Here is a 21,091-nt window from a genome sequence, read left to right as displayed (position 1 = left end):
TTTCACAAAAGACAAAAGTCATACAGGTTTAGAACGACATAAGCTAAATTGCGACAGAATTGTCATTTTTGGGTGAAGAATGGGATATATGTAGCTAAAATAACACACCTTAAATTCATAAGATTCCTCGATGATAACCTCCAGTTTGGGGTGATCTCCGAGCATTGGCTTTCCCATCTCAGCGATGCGTCGTTCCTCTTCATCTTCACCTGTCAGAGGCTCCTCCTCTTCCTTCCCCGCCTCTTTCTCCTCCTCTGAAAACAAAAGCACCAGTCAGAGTGTAGAAAACAAACCCACCAGACCAACTACCTTATATTTCATATAATCATCCAGAGTGTGTTTGTGGATCAATAGGTTTCTGTGAACAAACCGGATTGTGTAAATATAGTTTTTGTCAAAATGCTACAGTGAACACAAGAATTCGGCTCTGTGGGGAAAAAATCCTTTAAAAGGTCAAAATCTCAGATCTTCGTTGGTAAATTTAGAAAACTGGGTCCGTTTCATAAAGCATACTTTTGTAACAGAACACTTACAGACCACTGTGACCCTGTATATATGAGAAATATGTCAGGGGCAGGATTTTTCCTACATTTGTTTCAGCGATGAAACTTCTATGGTCCCAATGGGATTCTGGGTAAGCAAGTGTGTGATATAAGCAACCCCTGATCATGTGACTGGGTTTAGCCCAATCAATCACCCACACTCACACACAATGAAATGAGAGGGTCAAAGAAGCAGATGCAGACCTAAAGACACAGAGGTTTGAAAAATAAATAAATAAAATAAGTTAAGTAACATTATAGACATGATGTTAACAGACAAAAGGAAAGGGCAGGGAAAGGAGAAAGGAGAAAATGACAATCCTTTGGGCAGCAACATAGTGATTCCAGAGGAAATGTAATTAAGTCCCATCACACATATTCTCTCTTTCGATTTCTCTTTCTGTCTCATTTATTTCATATTTCTTTTCAGTTCATAAGCTCAGCTGGCAATACCGCTACACCAACAACAGCAATGGTCATAAAACAATGTTATGAAGACTACATTCCCAAGCTCAAAACAAACACGAGCCTCATAGGCAGAAATGGCAGCATAAACGAATGAAATATCTAATGGAACGAATAAATCTCAAGCCACAAATGAACCCTGAGGCATTAGTGGAGGATTCCTGCATAAGATTCACTGTCAGATTAATGGCAGAGCAACTCGTTCCTGTAGCCTAAACAGCCTCTCTCTCACTCTGTCTTGATATTTTATGTTCATCTGCTGCAGAGTAATCTGTTCATCTTTATTCTCAGATGGCAAGTTCTCCTTTTTTGTGAATTACTTGGTTTTCCACACTTTTCTGCCTGTTGATTTGTGAGATAACAAAATACACACATCACCATCTCTTTCTGTCTCTGTCCTTATGAACTGCAGATCATTTTATCCACAAACACTGTGTTTAGTCTTATATGTTTTTTTCACCAACTCCTCAGCATTCTTCATGGTTTTAGCATGTACCAGTCTCTAATTATGTGTATTATCGCCTCACTGAGCCATCGGGTTTTATCAAAAATATCTCATATCTAATTATGTGTATTATTGCTGTATGTGACAAAAAATGTTTTGGCCTAAAAACGCGTGACATCGCTTAGAGCACCTTTAAGTCAAGATGAAATGAATATCTGATAATAGACTGACCAATGACTAGTTGATAAAATAACTGAATAGGTACAGGCTGAACAATAATTGGGTATAACAAATATCAATAATTGGATCAGAGAGGTTTGATTGACGTCATGCTAAAATTCTGCAGTCACTCACATGAATTAAGACTTTACTGTACAGAAAACAAATATAAGAGAAACTAACTAATATAACCAAAATCCTACATAATTAAAAGGCAGGGAACATAATTTCCTATGAAAAAAATAATTAAATATAAAAAATGTAGATATTATTATAGTTATGATTAGTATTAATTTATTGTTTATATTTCAACCAATCAAATAATAATATTTATTATTATTTGTATCATGGATATGTCGATATGTGTATGTGTATAGTTCACCCACACTGTAAAAAATGACTGTGATTTTAACAGTAAAGACTGTAAAAAGGCCTGTAAAAAACATTTAATGTAATTTTATGGTAAAATACCATTAAATTCACAGTTTTTGGAAGTAAAAAAAAATAACAATTCATTGTAAAATTTACAGTGAAAAACTGTAAATTGACATTCCCACAATTCCCTAAAATTTCATGCATGTTACCATGATGGTGTTTAGTGTGTGTGAATGACACTGTGTGCACCTTCTATATGTTAGTGTTGTAAAATCTGCTTGTGATGAACTTTGATTCATCATGTGACTCTTATCACCACTGTGTTTGGTGACTGTCAGTGTATTATAAAGGTACAAAACAGATATTAGTACTTCATTAGGTTGGTAAATTAACATTATATCAGTTAATGAAATATGTTATTTTACCGTAAATTTAACAGATTTTTTTTAACGTTGCTACTGTATTTTTTACGGTAAAGTTCTGGCAACCACAGCTGTTGTTTTTTTACCGTAATTTTTTTTTTTTACAGTGCAAAATGAAAATTACTGTGTGAGAAAAAAATCCAGGTTTACAGAGTTTTAGTGTCAGTACTACATTAAACTACTATATATAACGTTGAACATAATGTATAATAATGCAATGAGGGAATATTTGTGGGTCCTGAAAATGCCAAATGTCTTATGTTACCATTAAAAAGTGGCCTACATTATTTTAAATATATCTAGTCAATGACAGAGTGCAAACATATTCATCTAAAATAATTCTGTATTTTCAGCTTCAGAATCATGAAGACACCAGATTTTTATTTTGGTGTCACCATTGTCCTGTGCATTGGGCTACCAGCACCAAGTCCAAACCTATTAATTTCCACTCCCAATGCAAATCTAGCCTTTTAATTCAAAAGTACATTTTTTTGTTATCCTTTTACCATATGTCTTGGAGTAGTGCAATAATATTGTATCGTGAGTTCAGCATCGCGACATGTATCGAGTCGTGACATGAGGGCATCGTTACACCCCTAGTAATTTCTTGGGTCCCACTTTATATTAAGTGGCCTTAACTACTATGTTAAATTAATCATTTGATACAATGTACTTATTGTGTATATACATGTTTTTACATTGTACTTATATTTTAAAAACACCTGCATGTAATTACATCTGTAATTAATTTCTGTAATTACATTCATAATTACACTGTTGACCCATCCCTTACACCTTACCTCCACCCTTAAACCTACCCACACCACCAAAGCTTTCCCTAACCTTACCCATATCCCACCTCAATAGCAATTCAATATGAATATCAATACATTGTACTTATTTTTTGATGTAAGTACATAGTTAAGGCCACTTAATATAAAGTGGGACCATTTCTTGTGTGTGTGTGTGTGTGTGTGTGTGTGTGTGTTGGGGGGGGGGGTCCATTTCTTAGAACTTTTCTCAAAAATTAATACATTAATTAATACACTTACTGTGTGACAAAACCACAGAAAAAAAGCTAAAAGATGGATAGCAAGTAAATGAAAAGACTGACAGTCTTTGTGGCACGTCTAAGAAGTGAAGAAAAAAAAAAAATCCAAATTAAAACTAAACTGGTCACATTATGACATTGTGATTAGCTTTAGTAACTGAATGAGAAGCTACATTTTTTTTTTCAACATTAAGATGGAGAGCGCATGTCATGTAATTTGATATTGATTTAATTGGAGAGGTTCTCTCTCTTGTTATGTCCTTGAAAACAGAGCTATCATTTTCTGTCTGCAGCTTGGTGCTGCACATCTTACATGCATGCACACACACACACACACACACACACACACACACACACACACACACACACACACACACACACACACACACACGCACACACACACGAACACACACACACGCGCACACACCATCCAGCCATCCGCTCCTTTCATTCTCATCCAACCATCTCTTCTGCTGCCCTTTATTTTTCTAGTGTCTCTTCTTTTCTTCTTTCTTTCATAATAAACAATCTCTTTTCTCTTGTCTATGAAGGTTTTGAATCATCTATAGTACTCTCAACAAGCAAAGCTAATCAAAAGCAAATGGACTTGATTATTAATTATTTTGAAAACGTTTCACCACTCATCTGAGTGCCTTAATCAATTTTCTTGTTAATCACTCATATGGCTGAGTAGCAAAACATCAAAAATACATTACCAAATCCAGCTGCATTTGATTGAACTCTACCTGATGTTCCTCTTAATCTCCTATTTTTCCATGTTTTGATATTTGGATTTCTCTTTTTATTATATCTTATATCAATTATGGTAAAATAAAGCATAAATCAAATCCAAAGGAATATCAAAAAGTAAATAAATATGACAAAAACATTTGATGCACATCAAAACACTGAAGTGCTGGGAAACCAAACTGTTTTGCTTCCTGGAAAATAAATGTTTATCTAAATGTGAGATGAAACACACTCTAACAACCTTGGCTTTGAAGACAGCTCACAATCTTGAGCTCCGAGTCTTTCTGAGATCCCCTAATCTCTCCTCATGATTTACAGCCAGTATCTGAACTCATTTGCTGGTGTGTTTTGACATTTCCTTTGTGTCTTGTTATGAGATTATTGCGAGGAAACTAAATGAAACAATTCGCTTTGAAGCTTTCTTTCTGAATGTATCCCGAACAGGAACAAACCCTATATGGTAAACTACACAAAGATTGAATAAGACATGATTGTCACTGTAAATTAAAGGGTCATATCATTAAAATTTGAATTGCCCTTGATCTTTTTACATAAGTGTTTTGTGTATTATATATTTGGGGTCAATACATTTTTTTAAAAAGAAATTAATACTTTTATTCAACAATCATGCATTAAAGGGTTAGTTCACCCAAAAATGAAAATTCAGTCATTAATTACTCACCCCCATGTCGTTCCACACCCGTAAAATCTTTGTTCATCTTTGGAACACAAATTAAGATATTTTTGATAAAATTCGATGGCTCAGTGAGGCCTGCATTGACAGCAAGACAATTAACACTTTCAAATGCCCAGAAAGCTACTAAAGACATATTTAAAACAGTTCATGTGGCTACAGTGTTTTAACCTTGATGTTATGAAGTGACGAGAATACTTTTTTGCGCAATAAAAACAAAATACAGACTTTATTCAACAATATCTTCTGATGAGCAATTTCAAAACACTGCTTCATGAAGCTTCGAAGCTTTATGAATCTTTTGTTTCGAATCAGTGGTTCAGAGTGGTCAGTAGTTCACCACTGAGCACGTATCAAACTGCCAAAGTCAAGTGAACCATTGAAATTTCGTAACGTTTCGAAACACTTATGACGTAACGAAGCCTCGTTTACTGAAATCATGTGACTTTGGCAGTTTGATACACGCTCTGAACAACTGATTCGAAACAAAAGATTCGTAAAGCTTCGAAGCTTCATGAAGCGGTGTTTCGAAATAGCCCATAACTTGATATTGTTGAATAAAGTTGTTATTAAGGTTTTTTTGGCGCACAAAAAGTATTCTCATCGCTTCGTAACATTAAGGTTGAACCACTGTAGTCACATGAACTGTTTTAAATATGTCTTTAGTAGCTTTCTGGGCATTGAAAGTGTTAATTGTCTTGCTGTCAATGGAGGCCTCACTGAGCCATCGGATTTTATCAAAAATATCTTAATTTGTGTTCCACAGATGAACGAAGGTCTTACGGGTGTGGAACGACATGAGGGTGAATAATTAATGACAGAATTTTCATTTTTGATTGAACTAACCCTTTAAATTGATCAAAAGTGATAGTAAATACATATATAATGTTACAAAAGATTCATATTTCAAATAAACACTGTTCTTTTGAACTTCTAATTATTAAATAATCCTGAAAAGGAAAAAAAATCAGTTTAAAACAAAAATATTAAGCATTATAACTGTGTTCAACACTAATAATAAGGAATGTTTCTTGAGCACTAAATCAGCATATTTGAATTATTTCTAAAGGATCACGTGACAATAAAGACTGGAGTAATGATGCTGAAAATTCAGCTTTGCCATCCCAGGAATACATTACATTTTCAAATATATTAAAATAAAAAACAAATATTTTAAACTAAATAATATTTCACAATATTACTGTTTTTACTGTATTTTTGACCAAATAAATGCAGCCTTAGTGAGCATAAGTGACTTCTTTCAAAAACATTAAAAAAATTTTACTGATCCCAAACTTTTGAGCAGTTGTGTATACTGACATAAAACTGCAGATAAGTCTCGTTCTGAAATCTTCATGTGCACATTATGATGCTAATATGTATGACGCCCCACATTTAAACATTAACAGTGCCTTAACAGATACTCTGGCTTCTACTTAACTGGTATAAAACTAAAGACGAGAGTAAAATATGGAGGAATTCTATCAAAACATTGGACTCATCATTATGACTGTTGAAAACTGTGTCTTAATTATGATTTTTGGAGCAATAATCTTTAACTACCATTAAAACAAGCATCATATGGCCCCTTTAAAGTACATGTAATGTATGCGTTATCGTGCGAGTAGTTGTGTAATCAGCGAAAGCAAAGAAATGTCATTAGATTAGTAAGACAGCACACAGACACCAGGAGAGAGAGACAGAGAGGGTGAGACTCTGCCCAGAGGGAGACAAGAGTAAAAAGCGAAGGAGACACTGTGAGAGGGAGAGAAACCTCTGTATACTGTCCATCCTCTCCTTCTCCAAAGTGGCGTCTGTAGCTCTATGCAAAAGCTGCATTGCTTATCGTATTCCTCTCGATTGAGAACCCTGACTGTTATCGTCTTCCTGCAGAAACAAGACAACAGGAGGGGGGTTGGAATAATGCATGCATGATGTACACACACAAACACACACACACGCAAACAAGCACACAAGGGGACTGTGCCACAGGGCTGTTGAGGATGTAGTTTGGCCTGTAGTTGATCCCGATGATGATCCAGAGGACTGGTGTTCAGTGTGTGTGTGTGCGTGTGTGTGTTGTATGTGTGGTTTCCTCAGCAGGCTCAGGCCACGCCCCCACCTCTCTTCTCATTGGTCTCTACGAGCTGAGGGTCTCCGATCTCCAGGAAGAAGCTCTTGTTCTTCTCGTATTCTTCGTCATCAATTATCCTGACTTTTATTGTTTTGCTGGAGAGAGGGAAGGAGAAAGAAAAAGGAGGAGAGGAAGAAAAGAGTGAGGAAAAGACAGGCCAAGAGAAAAAGATGAAAGAAAGATAAACGGCATGCAGTCATGCACAGGCAGACAGTCAGAATAAGAGGATGACGCAAGATAGAGCGAGAGAGAGAGAGAGAGAGAGAGAGAGAGAGAGAGAGAGAGCAGCCTCATCAAGTCTGACTCTGTAAATCTAATAAACACAGATAAAATCAATATCCCATGTAATTTTTGTACTTGCTGTGCATTAATTTAAAGTAGAAATAAAGATTTTTAAACTACTTTAATGTTATGTGCGTGTGTGTGCATATCAAAATTTCAAATAAACAAATATTTATAAATATTTATTAAAAATAATTATATTTAAATTAATATGAAAATATGTTTAAAAAATACATGAAATAAAACTACAATATGCTTATTTATTTGATAAGCAATTTGCTCATTTAAGAAAATGTATCACATAATCAATATTTGCGAAGAAAAGCTGACAAATAAAGATAATTCAAAGACATTACTTTGGATGAAAGCATTAAACAATCATCACAAAAAGTGCCAGCCCTATAAAAAAATTTAATTAAATATCATTAGTCATTATTATCATTAAATACATTAAATATTTTTTAATATACAAGTAATAATAAATAAAGTTTTCTAAAGCCATTTTTTTTTATATAAAAATATTTTTTTTTTGTTGAAAAAAAAAAAAAAAAACAAGACAAAAACAATATTGCTTGGCATCTGTGGGCTTGTGTATGTGCCGCTCTAAACTTAAAATCTCTGCTAGGATGCAGTCATCTTGTGAATTAGTCAGAGCTGCATATTTATGGACGCAAGATTTATGATATTAATTCTTTCCCCGCCATTGACGGAATTTTCCATCATTTATGACGACGCTTCCCTGGTATTGACGGAATTTTACCTTCACAATACAATCTGTGTTTTCACTGTCATGCCATAGGGGGTGCTATTACATATCTTCTGAAAGAGTACAGAATCTCAAGATCCAAAAACAAGCAAAGCAGCAGCAGAAACAAGCGATAGAAGCATTGCTTACGCATATGTAATTTATCAAACATTCAATAGCATTTAAATCAAATCTACCAAACGTTACTGAATGAAATGTTGACCCCCACAAAAGGTATAGGACTATGCAAGCTTTGGGGGTGTTGATGGACTCAATCTACTCTGTTTATGTGTTTCGATTATCAGTCTGAATCCCATCTGAACATAGTCTTTGACAAAAAAAAGCGATTTTCTTAGCTTTTTTTTTTTGGTTTGTTTTTTGTTTTTTTGTTTGTTTGTTTTTATCCCACATCCAAGTGTTGATAAAAAGAGAATGCATGAAGCTTGAATAAAATGTTTTTTTTTTTTTTTTTTTTGTTTGTTTTAAAGCAGATGCTCTGTTCTTTCTTTTGATTGTATGTTCAAATATTCATACAACAAAATATTCTGGGGGCCATGAAAGATTTCTGAAAGTGAAAAAAAAAAAAAAACGCTGGCGGGGCGAAAAGGTTAAATAAAAATCAATGAATGTGCAGTTGGAATCCAGCTGAAACAGCCATTAATTAAGCTCTGACTCAAGAAATCTTTTTCTCAGATTTTTTGGGCCTCCTGAATTTTTTTCCCAGCAGAAGCAACATCCTGACCAGCATGCTTAGAGGGAATGTTGAATAAAAACCTCTACCTCCAAGCTAACAGCATCATCATCAGAACCAAAAACAAACTCTTTCATGCACAGACTCAGACCACTTGCTGCTATGTTTGAATGACCTTTCTCCAAGAGCATCTGCAGAGGAGAACATTACAACCAGAAAATCTACACAACCAACCATGTCACATTGGCCTAATGTCATGATTAAAGTCAACATGAAATCATCTCTTGGCTTCTACTTCTACTTTTTTTTCTTCTCTCATTTCATCACATTTCAATCTAAAATAAGTCACATTATGGAGGTAAAATGGGTTCTGAATTTCAATTGAATTTGGCTTTAAAGCTAGGATGGTGTTTGGTTGACATTATTGTGTTTCAATCATTTGACTGATACAGCTCTGAAGGATCTGAAATGAGTGATTATGAAAAAAAATATTGTACTAGTAAGTATTAATTGCTTTTTTTTTCTTTTTTTAATATACAAACTGTCAGTGCCAACAATATCCAGACTTAGAGAGTAAAAAATGCAATCAATCTTCTGGTGCTACAGCAGGAAAGACAGACAGTAGCTACATTTACATGGACACTTTGTTTCAATCAAAATGAAGTCATTCGGATTGATGAATCCAAACATAGTGTTTACATGAACACTAAATAAAGTGATTAGGTTGATGCATGTTTACTGTATATGTCACAAAATCAGATTTAATCTTTTGACATGTGCACACTGCACAAATATACAGAGTTTACCGCTGTTGGCGCATACTAGCCATCATCCTGCCATCGCTTCTTTTCTTTGTTTTAAAAAGCAGACAATATTTATCTATTTCGGGTCCTGATTATGAGACGCCGAGCACAATGAAGCTTTGTGCTGTGCTGCTTATATTCATCAAGCAGTAAAAAAGCCCAAAACAAGACGTCTGTGGATGAGAGTCCAAAGCAAAGACTTCACAGACTTCAAGTGGAATGAGAATTTTGGAATGACAGTCATTTATTACACTATATTCAACAGCTTGTTCCATGTGTTATACATCATTATGCAATTCCTACATCATTGCACATGCGCAAAACTTTCCAGTTCAAGTGTTTAGAAAAGGTTTAAACCACCCCTTACAATCCAAATTAAATTTCAGTCAGATTTGACAAATTCATTCTGATAGACATGGTTACACGTGACTTTTTTATTCCGGCTGTGCTACTATTACTTCTGATTACAAAAGGATTATTAGGGTCCATGTAAATGCAGCTAATGAAGAAAAGGCATAAGGGAATGGGTCAAGAAAGACAGAAGTGTTATCAAATGCTGCTTTGAGTGACTATATTTCTGTCTTTCTCCATCTCTTGCCTCTCATAGACAATTTCATGTTCCCTCCATCCCATTGGTTGTCACAGAGACAGTGTTAGATTGTTTCCAGATCCACACTGTGAGGTGCAGTAAGCTATATGTGTGTGGGAATGACCCTCTTCACTGCTCATCTGAATGTAGGTTGGGTTCAGCTGAGGTTATGTCAGTGTGCTAAGGCTACATCAATAAGTCATAGAACTGCTTTTACAAGCACATAAAGGTTTTAAAATGACAGCGCATGCCTTTTTAGTATGTGTGTGTGCCATGCGTGTGGGGATGTTTTCCTATTTATTCTTTGTATGGTACATTTTGTTCTTGTCAATTGTTTTTGACATCTGTGATCTGTAATTACTGGACACCTGCATAATTTTATTACTTCCCTAATTTCTCCCTCTCTCATTTCAAACCATGTATCACCTAAATAACAGTATCTGACAGAAAACAAAATGATAATTTTAAGTGTGTGTGGTGTAGACGAGATGTTAATTAGAAGTGTTCCCGAACTCTGTGAATAGCTGCAGAAGTTATCATCATTCAAAAGAATCAACACATTCACAAGCAGTCAATGCATCAGAACTCAGTGAAAACATGTTAATGGTTTAAGCTCTTCAATGAGACAAAATGTGGCCATGTGACACAAAAAAAAAAAAAAACACCTGCTAAACACACTGGCAGATCATCTACACCTTTCACAAGCAGTGTTGCCCACACTGCTTTTCGGTGGCGAAACAAATCAAGTGCTATTGCAGAACCTTCAGCGTGACAGCAAAATAAATTACATACCTGAGTTGAGAATGTAAGTTTGAAGCAAAAAAAGAATGCATATAAATAGACTGCATATTGTGAAACAATGACGAGAAATCACATCTTTTTCTTGTTCCGCAAGCAAACACAAACACACAGCGCAAGGAGTGTAGTCTAATTCGCAAGTGAGCCGGTTTAAGAGCAAGTTACTCTTATGAGCCAACCCAGGTGGATGTATTAAAAAATGTATTTTATTGATGTGTCGTTCATGAATGATTCATTAATTTTAATGAATCTTTAATATGACTGTGTCAGAGAGACATTTATTTTGTGTTGACCGCACATGCGCAACATCCCATAGGTTCTGTACTGGAAACAGTACACCTCTCGAGTCTTCGGGTTCAAGTTATTCCTTCATCAGTAACAGCCCCATAGGCTAGCTAGGCTATGCAGTATGTACCGGGAAGTTCGGATCATTTTACTGACTCAGATCTTTGAATCTTCTTTCAGCAAAATAATCGAACGTTTTTTCAAGTCATTTTGTTAATTTCAGCATAATATAAATAAAATGTTACATGTTAAATTCCCCAACACATACTACTTGCGCAACCGTTGATCACAATTTCCAATAAAAAAATAAACTATAGGCTAACGACTCGAACCCGAAGACTTGAGAGGTGAACTAATCATTTCTGTACTGCATGCATTGCATATGGGGCTGTCACGGCCCAGATCCGACACTTACGACGGAACTAATGACTCAAACCCGAAGACACGAGAGGTGAACTAATCTTTCCGGGGAACAGACGTGATAAATGTGAGGTGACAAAAGAAAGAACGACTCGGATCAGGAGGTGAGGTGAACTAACAGACTGCATAGCCTGAAGACCCTGCTAAGCAATGAATTCATAATTTCTTATTAAAAATTTGGCCTTCATGGCTGCATTAGCCTATAGTTTATTTTTTTTTATTCCAAATGTGATCAACATTCACGCAAGTAGTATGTATTGTGGAATTTAACATGTAACATTTTAATTATATTCTGCTGAAATGAACGAAAAAACAGATTTGTTCATTTTGATGAAGGAGATTCAAAGATACGAGTAAGTAAAATGATCTGAACTTCACACTACTAATGTATTTAGTTACCACTTGTAGTACACCGATGGGTTCAAGTGTACTACAAGTGGTAACTAAATGAGATAGTATGTTAAAAGCACATTTTATTTCATATTCATGGTGTCAAAATAGTACAGTTTAATACACTCTTAAGATTATCTTAAGAAGTACTAAAGAAGAATTTTTAGTATATTAAGTACACAAAAAAAGTACAGCACTTTAAATCACATTATGGAAGTGTACTTTTTTTTCACCTGGGAATTCACAAAGTACACTTTAAAATAATCAACCGATCATTCTACAACAAATCAATCAATAAGATTTGCAAACAATTTACTGGTCTGAATCAATCTGACGAATCATTCACTGAATGAACTCACTGACTCAGTGCAGTTACTGATTCACTAAACTGAGTCAGTAACATTACTTTCAGTAAATTTTGTTTATTTAAGGTTTGTGATACGTTTATGATAACTTAGCACCTTTATCTTTAGGTTGTTCAAATGCCATGTAGGTAAAGATAATTGTTTTGGTAATAAATAATTTAATAATTTCAATAATAAAAAAAAGTTATATGTTGAGGATTTTTATAATACTGAAGATATTTATTTATTTAAATATTTATTTTCTCCTCTAACCTGAAATCTAACTTTCAAACTAACCTGTATGCATTTTTATATTACTTTACGACATTATGCATGTTTATCAAGCAGTTTCCTCATGCAAACCATTGGCTCGTCGTCCCCACAAAGTAGGTGATCTCAGCTTTTACAATTCACATGGGTCTGACCTGACACACACACACACACTTGACATGATCGACATGAGACACACCTTGAAGCCTCTTGTTTTCAGTACAGCATTTCTCTCCTTGTATATTATTACAGTAGATGACAGTGGCTTTATGCGTGTGTACCGAGTTCCCCTCTGAGAGCCTGTCTCTCTTTAGCAGCTCAAATTTGAGCCTGCAGGAAATCAAAGCGTGCTTTAGATTAAGCCAAATGGGCAGGGGCTTGTGGGAGACGCTCAGGGTCTTGAATCTCTGATCAGGGTGTTATATAAAGCTGCTCCAATTCATGCCTGACCAGAAACCAAGCACTGCAACATGAGATCACACACATGCATCTCACTCATGAAAGACACAGGAGGGAAGAACGCAGCGCACACACACAAATGATATGACATTATCTGTTCATTAGCATATCTGCATTGCAGTAGCCTTGATCGGAAGAGATCCTGACACACACAACGCAACAACAGCAACATTAAGAAAAATCTCTTTCATACAGCTCCTTAAAATACATTCTCATACAACTCATCAGCCACTTCCAGTTCGGAATTTTCTTTGGATCGATGCTTCTAGAGGATCCGCAGACACGTTTTATAGACCAGTTGTGGGACAGTCAGGAAGCTTAAACTCACACACTCTTGCTGCAGTGCTTGCAGCTGATCAGCCGTCGCTGCTGCATTACAGTGAGTTAGTGACTGCGGTGATGTGAACATATCTCTGGGTTTGATCAATGTTCAGGCACCAGGTTTAGGTCTGTGCAGCTGGACTGGAATGAGATCCAGACCTATTAGCTTAATTTATATGCCAAAACCACACATAAACACACACAGTTTGACTTACAGCACAGAGTCCAGAAACATTTGCCAGCAATTAGATCTGTGCTTAGCAACCGCAGAAAGAGCCAAAATAGAGCCACTTTTCAACTGCGATTCACCAAAGGCCACATTACACTGCATGTGTGTAAGAGAAACAGAGCGAGAGAGAGAATAAGAGCTAGAGAGAGAAAGGGTGAAGTAATGCAACCTCTTTAAAATTCAGATCATGTCTGCTCCTTAACACAAGGAGGAGCCACATCAAATCAATACAAGCTGACTTGTGTATGTGTGTGTGTGTGTGTGTGTGTGTGTGTGTGTGTGTGTGTGTGTGTGTGTGTGTGTGTGTGTGTGTGTGTGTGTGTGTGTGTGTGTGTGTGTGTGTGTGTGTGTGTGTGTGTGTGTGTGCGTGCGCACACATGGGTTTGAGCATGTTTAGAATGAATATAGAATGAATATATGCATATTTACTCATATTTATTCTTGTGCCATGGTGAGATTCAGTAAGAATGAATTGCGGCCGCTGATAACGTTGCTTATTTGCACATGCTGGACAAATAAACAATATTGTTTTAACAGCTGATTCATACAGCAGTTATGCAAATAACGCAACAGTGCAAATCATGGACTGTACAGCCTTACTACATCATTTCGATACAGACACCTGAATCATCTCCTTAAAACAAGTCCGTTCAACTGTGTGTATGAATATTTAACTCTTTTCATTTGATGAATTACTGCTGCCAGGATCAATAAAAAAAGTACACAAGCAAAATAGATGTTAAATGCAATAGGCAAATAACTGACATGTCTCATTTGCATGTTCAAATTATTGATAATGACATATGACAATGATAATGCCTGTCGTAGTGCTACACTAGTGCAGATATTGTCCGCTTAAACTGGATTGCTAATAATAATCATCATTTTTAAAAACAACAACACTTATATTATTCATTTGTTTTAAATAAATATTTTAGTGTGAAAGAATTGGATTGCATAATGTTAAGATGCAGGTTTTTGCACTGAAATAATACATGCACTTCCTTAGATTGTATATGCGAGAACTGAACATAAACACCATTAAACTACGGAAAATTCAAATTGAGAGCATAAGACTAAGTGTGTGTCTCAAAGGGAGAATGAAACCATTTCCAACCTGACCAGACGTGCATGGTAATGCATAAACTAATGTAAGCAACTGCAATCTCTCCTGATATATTCTTTACTGCAATATGGACTCAGGTGTGCATGCAAATTCTTATGACCGCTTGCATGCTCATTTGTGTAAACACACTGAAGCCTACGTAAAACGCGCGCACACACACACACACACACACACACACACACACACACACACACACACACACACACACACACCCGCACACACAAAGTGCAGGTATTGATTGTGTCGTATTGGGGTGAAATGAGAGCTTGCTGCAGATACCTGCTAGTGAATAACGGAAGAAGAGAGAAAGAAAGAGAAAGAAAGAGAAAGAAAGAGAGGGGGGGGGGGGGTGGAAAACTGAGCAGACGAGTGAATATGCCTTCAATATAAGTATTACAGGGCACTGACACAAAAACATCATCTTCCATGTGCTTTTCAGTACTTTAATGATATTAATTTGTTGAGGTCACAAGCTTATTTGTTAGTGTTTAAAACATTTTCAGGCCCTTTCATAAAACATGGCACAATGGACCATCACCGATTTCTGACATATTTTGTGCATTTGCTCATTGTTCTTTTACAAACTGCAATTATTACACAATGGTATGCTTCATAACTTACAATTAGTTCTTTTGTAAATGTTGCTTCGTCACTAATGCGGTTGTTTTAAAAGGGCTTGCTGTTGGGGAGAAAGCGACATTTTGTAATTTAATGTAAAACAAGAGTACACTCTTAATAGAAAGGTTCTATATAGAACCTTAAAGGGTTCTGTCAGGTGCTTCACGTATAGTATATGCTGCCCAATATTCTTCAGAAAAATCCTCCAGGTCCTTTTGAGATTCATCTTTTCACACTGAGGACAACTGAGGGTCTCAAACACGACTATTAAAAAAGGTTCAAACATTCACTGATGCTCCACAAGGAAACACAATGCATTAGGAGCTGGGGGGGTGAAATGTTTTTGAATTCGAAGATCAAGGAATATTGTACTTAATCTGTCTTCTGGGAAACATGCAAGCATCTTCTGTTGCGTCCGAAGAGCGGCACTAATTGAAAAAAAAAATTATATTTAAACAAAATAAGAAAAATTTGGACATCTTTATCCTGTTCAAAGGTTTTCACCCCCTGACTCTTAATGCATTGTGTTTCCTTCTGGAGCATCAGTGAATGTTTGAACCTTTTTTAATAGTTGTGTTTGAGTCCCTCAGTGGTCCTCAGTGTGAAAAGATGGATCTCAAAATCATAAAGCTGGATTCGAGCCCTTTTCAAATCAATCCCTTTTCTTTCATAGCTTGTCTGTAACAAAAGTTATGGTTATCTGAAGTCGGCTGATCACTGTGATTTTCAGATGGATTTTTGAGAAAAAAACTTTTTCACAGACATGAAAATGCACTATCCAAACAAATTGTTTGTTTGTAATTCAAGAAAGCTTTGGAATATAGACCAAAGTCTTGTTTTAAAGAAATCAGATTATTGTAGAAGTGAAATAAATTATGAAAGCGAAATGTTAAAAAAAGTTATAGAAGTTTAAGTTTATGAAAAAGTAAAAATATAATTGTTTATATTCTATAATAATATATTACAAAGCATGTTTTACTCTTAAACTACAGGGAAATAAAAGCCGAAAATTAAAAGCCAAAAATGTCAACATTCCAAATTTTAGGTTGAAATATTTCAAAAATGAGCTTTCAGTAAGATTTTGTTTTGGCGCAGTACCAAACGTTTTCACTAGGTCTATAACTGACCATTTAAGGGCGCCTCCATTTATTTGAGTAATCCAAACCATATATTTTCATACATTTTATGAAGTAAACATCCTATTCAGAAGTAGTATGGGCAGTTTGGCAGCATTTGATTTGAATTCAACCTCTAATAAGCACATAATTAGAACATGAATGTTCATTATAGCTCTGTTGTTCTCTTGTGCTCCGCCTCTTCACGATAATGCTGTATCAGAAAAAAAAAATCTTTGTGTGCCATAGTTTATACAGGACTGGTGGGAAATTTGCATTAAAACACCTTCATTCTACATGTTATGTGGTTTATTTTGATAGGTGAACTGTCTTTGTAGTGTTAAGTGAGGGAAAGCTATGGGCGTTTTCTTTTTTTTTCTTTTTTTTTTACCTCCGTGGGTGTATTCTTAAACAGTAATGTTAGAGAAAGACAGCCTTGCCTCTATAAATAGCTATTTTTCTGCACTTAACAGGTGAATTTTGCCAATATATTTTCAGAGATGATAGACAAGATGTTATAGAATGATATTTTAATGAAAACCCAATTTTGACAAAAAAAAAAAAAAAAATACATTCAACCTATTTTTTGATTTTACTGAAAACGTTCCATCGTGACATCCGACAGGTTCACAGATCACATCACATATATATAGCAACTGAGGTGGTTACAATAACAATTAATATCATTTTTGATTTGGAACTTAAAGTCCACCTGAAATCAAAATCAAGCGTTAGTGTCAATTCTGGCAGGTCACGTCAGTCAAGCTCGCATCAGTTGACTCCCAGGTGACTCGCGTCTAGGAATACGACGCCTATCACAGCATCCATATATAAGCTCCTCAGTATTATCAGCAGCTATTGCATTTCTCAGGAGCTAATTAGCAGTTTGGGTAGTTCTTTAATGCTTCACTAACTATCAGAAGACACTAACCAGGTTTAAAGTCCAGTTGCGCATATAGGGTTCGTTGTAACACTGCATTACAATGTACCCCGCTATTAGAACTATCTTATTCTATACAGCTATGATACAACTGGCATAATCAACTTTTAGTAATTTCTGTTGAGAAACCATGGGAAAAGGTGATGAAAGAAGGGAAGAACATTCACAAAATATTATTTCAAGAAATTTACAGCATTTGTAATGGCTCGTCTATTTATCTCATATTCTGTGAGAGTGTTCATTGTCAAACTACAAAATTATTAATTAAAATTAAAAAGTCTGAATTTTTTTTAAAAAAGTAAAAAAAAAATTTAGTTAAATAAGATAACATTTTTAGCTGTCATATGCAGGGCTGGGTAAAAAATATTGATTTCTCAATTTTAATCGATTCTCATTTTTACGAACCGATATCGATTCTTAAATCCCAAGAATCGATTAGTCTAGTCTGTTTTCAGTTGATGAATGAACAGAACATGTAGCGCGCCTCCCATCCAATAAATCACTATAATCTTTGTGCTTTGTTACCTTTGATATGAAGCAAAGTCTCAGATTTCAAATGACGTCCATCTTATTATGAGAAATAAATAATGTTTTGGCGCTGTTTAATGTGACGTGACAGATCGCTGTAGTGCCTCAGTTAAAGAGAAGCAGCCGCAAGGAGCGCTTGTGAACATCCTCCGCTTTAATACCAGATACAGCGTGAAATAAACATGACTAAACATCTGAAGGTATGTTAAAATATACAGTACAACTCACCAAAATCCGTATCATGTCTTGTGTAATAGCTCAATCAGTGTTTCAACCTCGGAAAGTCAATAAATCAGCTTGTAAACAATGTCACGTAACGTCACATTTACCTCAGAAAAACATATTCAGTGACCATAAACTCATAAGTCAGCTATAAGGTGTACTCTAGAAAGCAACATTCTGATAAATATAGCTATGAACCTTTACATATTCATTCTAATGTTTAATGTTCTTCAATATTTAATGCATGTTTGAATAAATCAGTTATGACAGCCACGATTTGGAGTAGAAGTATGATTATGTAATTCTAACCTTTATTTATAATAAAAAACATCATTGAGTGTAATTTAAGTGTTTGTATGTTAATTTAACCTTTAGTATTATTATAGTAGTGCCAACTGACTCCCATGTGTAGTTTACAGCATTAGTTGAGAGATTTTTTTCCTCTAGAAAATTTGGCATGTACTGTAACTGATATACCACATCCAAAATAATTGATATCGAATCGAATCGAAATCGTAATCGTAATCGAATCGCAAGCGTGTGAATAGTAATCGAATTGAAATGTGAAAATTGTCTCAATACCCAGCCCTAGTCATATGGTCATGTTTCAACATGCCCCATCACATGTTACAATGTGCCCCACCTATGGGGCATGTTGTCACATTTCACTTCCCTTCTTTCAGGGTAAATAAAGTAAAAAGTATACACTGTATTAATGAAACAAAGCCACATATTTGTACCAGACACGTGTGGAAATTAATGTGGAACAAAAGAAATTCTCTGAACCCTAAGTACATTTATACAAACTGAGAAAGTCAAAAAGCTCTCCCCTACATGTTAAATTATTGACATTAATTATATCTGCACATGTTGGTTCTGTTCTGTTTACCCTAGGGAGGTTATTGCTGCACTCCCAGCTCTTATCCATGCTAGGCTGCATGGATACACAGGGAGCTCTTGCCCAGAACAGAAACATACCGCCAATAAATACTCTATGCAATCATCAATCATATTTGACGATAGTGGTCCTGACAGAAATGTAAGTTTTTTAGCTTTTAGTATGAATATGTTAACCTAAAGGTAATGAATAAGCTGGTGTGTTCCAAAACAATGACAAAATTCACATTTAGAAGATAAAAGCATTCAAAACTCACAGTCTCCCACTTCCGCTAATATGGATCACTGATTTTAATGACATCACAGCGGACTTCAGCTTCTCATCAGATTTTCTGTCCAATCAAATGCTCTCTAGAATCTGAAGTCCCGCCCCCTCCTACACTATAAACAGACGCTGAAGCTGCTGGTGAAATCGGTCATTTGTTCACACATTTACTAGTTTCTACATGGTGAAGTTCACTATATAGAGGATAGGGAACGATTCAGAGAGTGTAAATATGATTTCCATTGAAGTCCGTTTTCGTGTTAGTGTCACATGAACTGCTGCAGGGCAAGCACAGTCTGCTCTGGTCCAGAGACACGATAGCACAGAGCGGATCATATGCGTGAGGAGCTTCTAGATATATCCCGCCCTGTTTTCCTGTTTCATTGGAAATTACGTCAACACAGTGAATAAAGCTGCCCGTTCCAAGGCATTTTAGTGGGCCTTTAAAAATGTTTTTGCTCAAATCAGTGTATAATTAAGTGTTTTTGAAAGTCATCTAATGGAAGTGCAAAAGTGCCAAAAAAACTTTCCCGGCCTTAATTTGGAAGTGGTAGTACATCTAAATTATTTTTCTTTTTTGGCTCTGTTCACTTCTCCTGCTCTCAGATTTCTGTGTTCCGGGTCAAGGTGAATCCAAACTGAATCAAAGATTTTTGTTCTTGACACAATTTCTTAAGTCTGAACTGTCACAAGAGACTGAAATGACAAGAAGACCCAATTTCAGAACCACAGTGCTTCAAAACCTCCATTGCTTCTGTCTGCAGATATCTGGCTCACTCCGCCCCTCTCGCTCTTGCTCTCTCTCTCTTCTCAGTGTCTTCCTCTCTCATCCTCTCTCGGGTGAGTTTTGATAGGCAGGTCTTAAGTGAGACAGTTAATTAGATTAATAGTAACTGGCTATGTGCCTCAGGAGACTAAAGTATGCTGGTGTGTTCTGGTGAAGTGAAAAAACTCCTTTTAACTCCTTAGTGATAAAAGCATTTGAATATTCATAAGCTTTGTTTTGCTAATCATTAATAATGTATTAATTGAAAGAGCTGCAGTATGTTCAGATGGGATGGTGGCGACATGGCAGTGTGAGTTGATAGTCCTTACAAAAAGGCAGCACAACAAACATCCATGCCTTCAAGCACGTATGTGCAAGCATGCACACACACACACACAGTCAGAGAGTGGAACAAAAAGCTGCAATAAAATTGGCCTTCATGACCTTCATAGTGTCTCTTGTCTTCTCTATTCATTTACAGCCCTGTGCAGGTCTCACCGTCTCTCTCTGTGCACTTTTCTCTAACAGAAGACCTTAAATCAAGGGCTGCTGGAACTGCAACAGCCCTGTCTGATGTTTCGCTGTAATGAACAAAAGCTGGGCACGTTTGTCTGCGTGTGCGTATGTGTTTCAGCGGCCTTCAATCTATTTCACATGTCTAGAAACACAACCAAGACATTCAGACCTTAATTTGTTTTTTTTTTTGTTTTGTTTTTTTACATTTTCTAAAGAGGCAACTGCTAGTTTTTTTGGATGTTATTAGGGTGTTGCTAGGTGGCTGCTGGGCCGTTTGCTTTTTAAATTTGGGCATCAGAACAGAGAGACAAGACAAGACAAACCGAGAGATAGATAGAGGCAGACAGACAGATAGATAGATCGACAGATATATAC

General features: G+C 35.9%; 1 protein-coding gene across 3 annotated transcripts in view; it reads right to left on the bottom strand.

Moving 5' to 3' along the window:
* The window catches only part of slc8a1b (solute carrier family 8 member 1b), a 126,302-nt gene that overhangs the window by 17,801 nt on the left and 87,410 nt on the right, over nucleotides 1-21,091 (bottom strand). For all 3 annotated transcript variants that reach the window (XM_067366629.1, XM_067366627.1, XM_067366628.1), the window contains exons 3-4: nucleotides 6,738-6,850; nucleotides 109-254 (exon numbers count right to left, since the gene is read on the bottom strand). In XM_067366629.1, coding sequence (XP_067222730.1) covers nucleotides 109-254; nucleotides 6,738-6,850 — 259 coding nt within the window. The remainder of the gene's footprint in view (nucleotides 1-108; nucleotides 255-6,737; nucleotides 6,851-21,091) is intronic.

Source organism: Chanodichthys erythropterus, chromosome 18 (assembly GCF_024489055.1).
Source record: "Chanodichthys erythropterus isolate Z2021 chromosome 18, ASM2448905v1, whole genome shotgun sequence".
NCBI classification, from domain to species: Eukaryota; Metazoa; Chordata; class Actinopteri; order Cypriniformes; family Xenocyprididae; genus Chanodichthys; species Chanodichthys erythropterus.
This window is presented reverse-complemented; position numbering and strand designations above follow the sequence as displayed.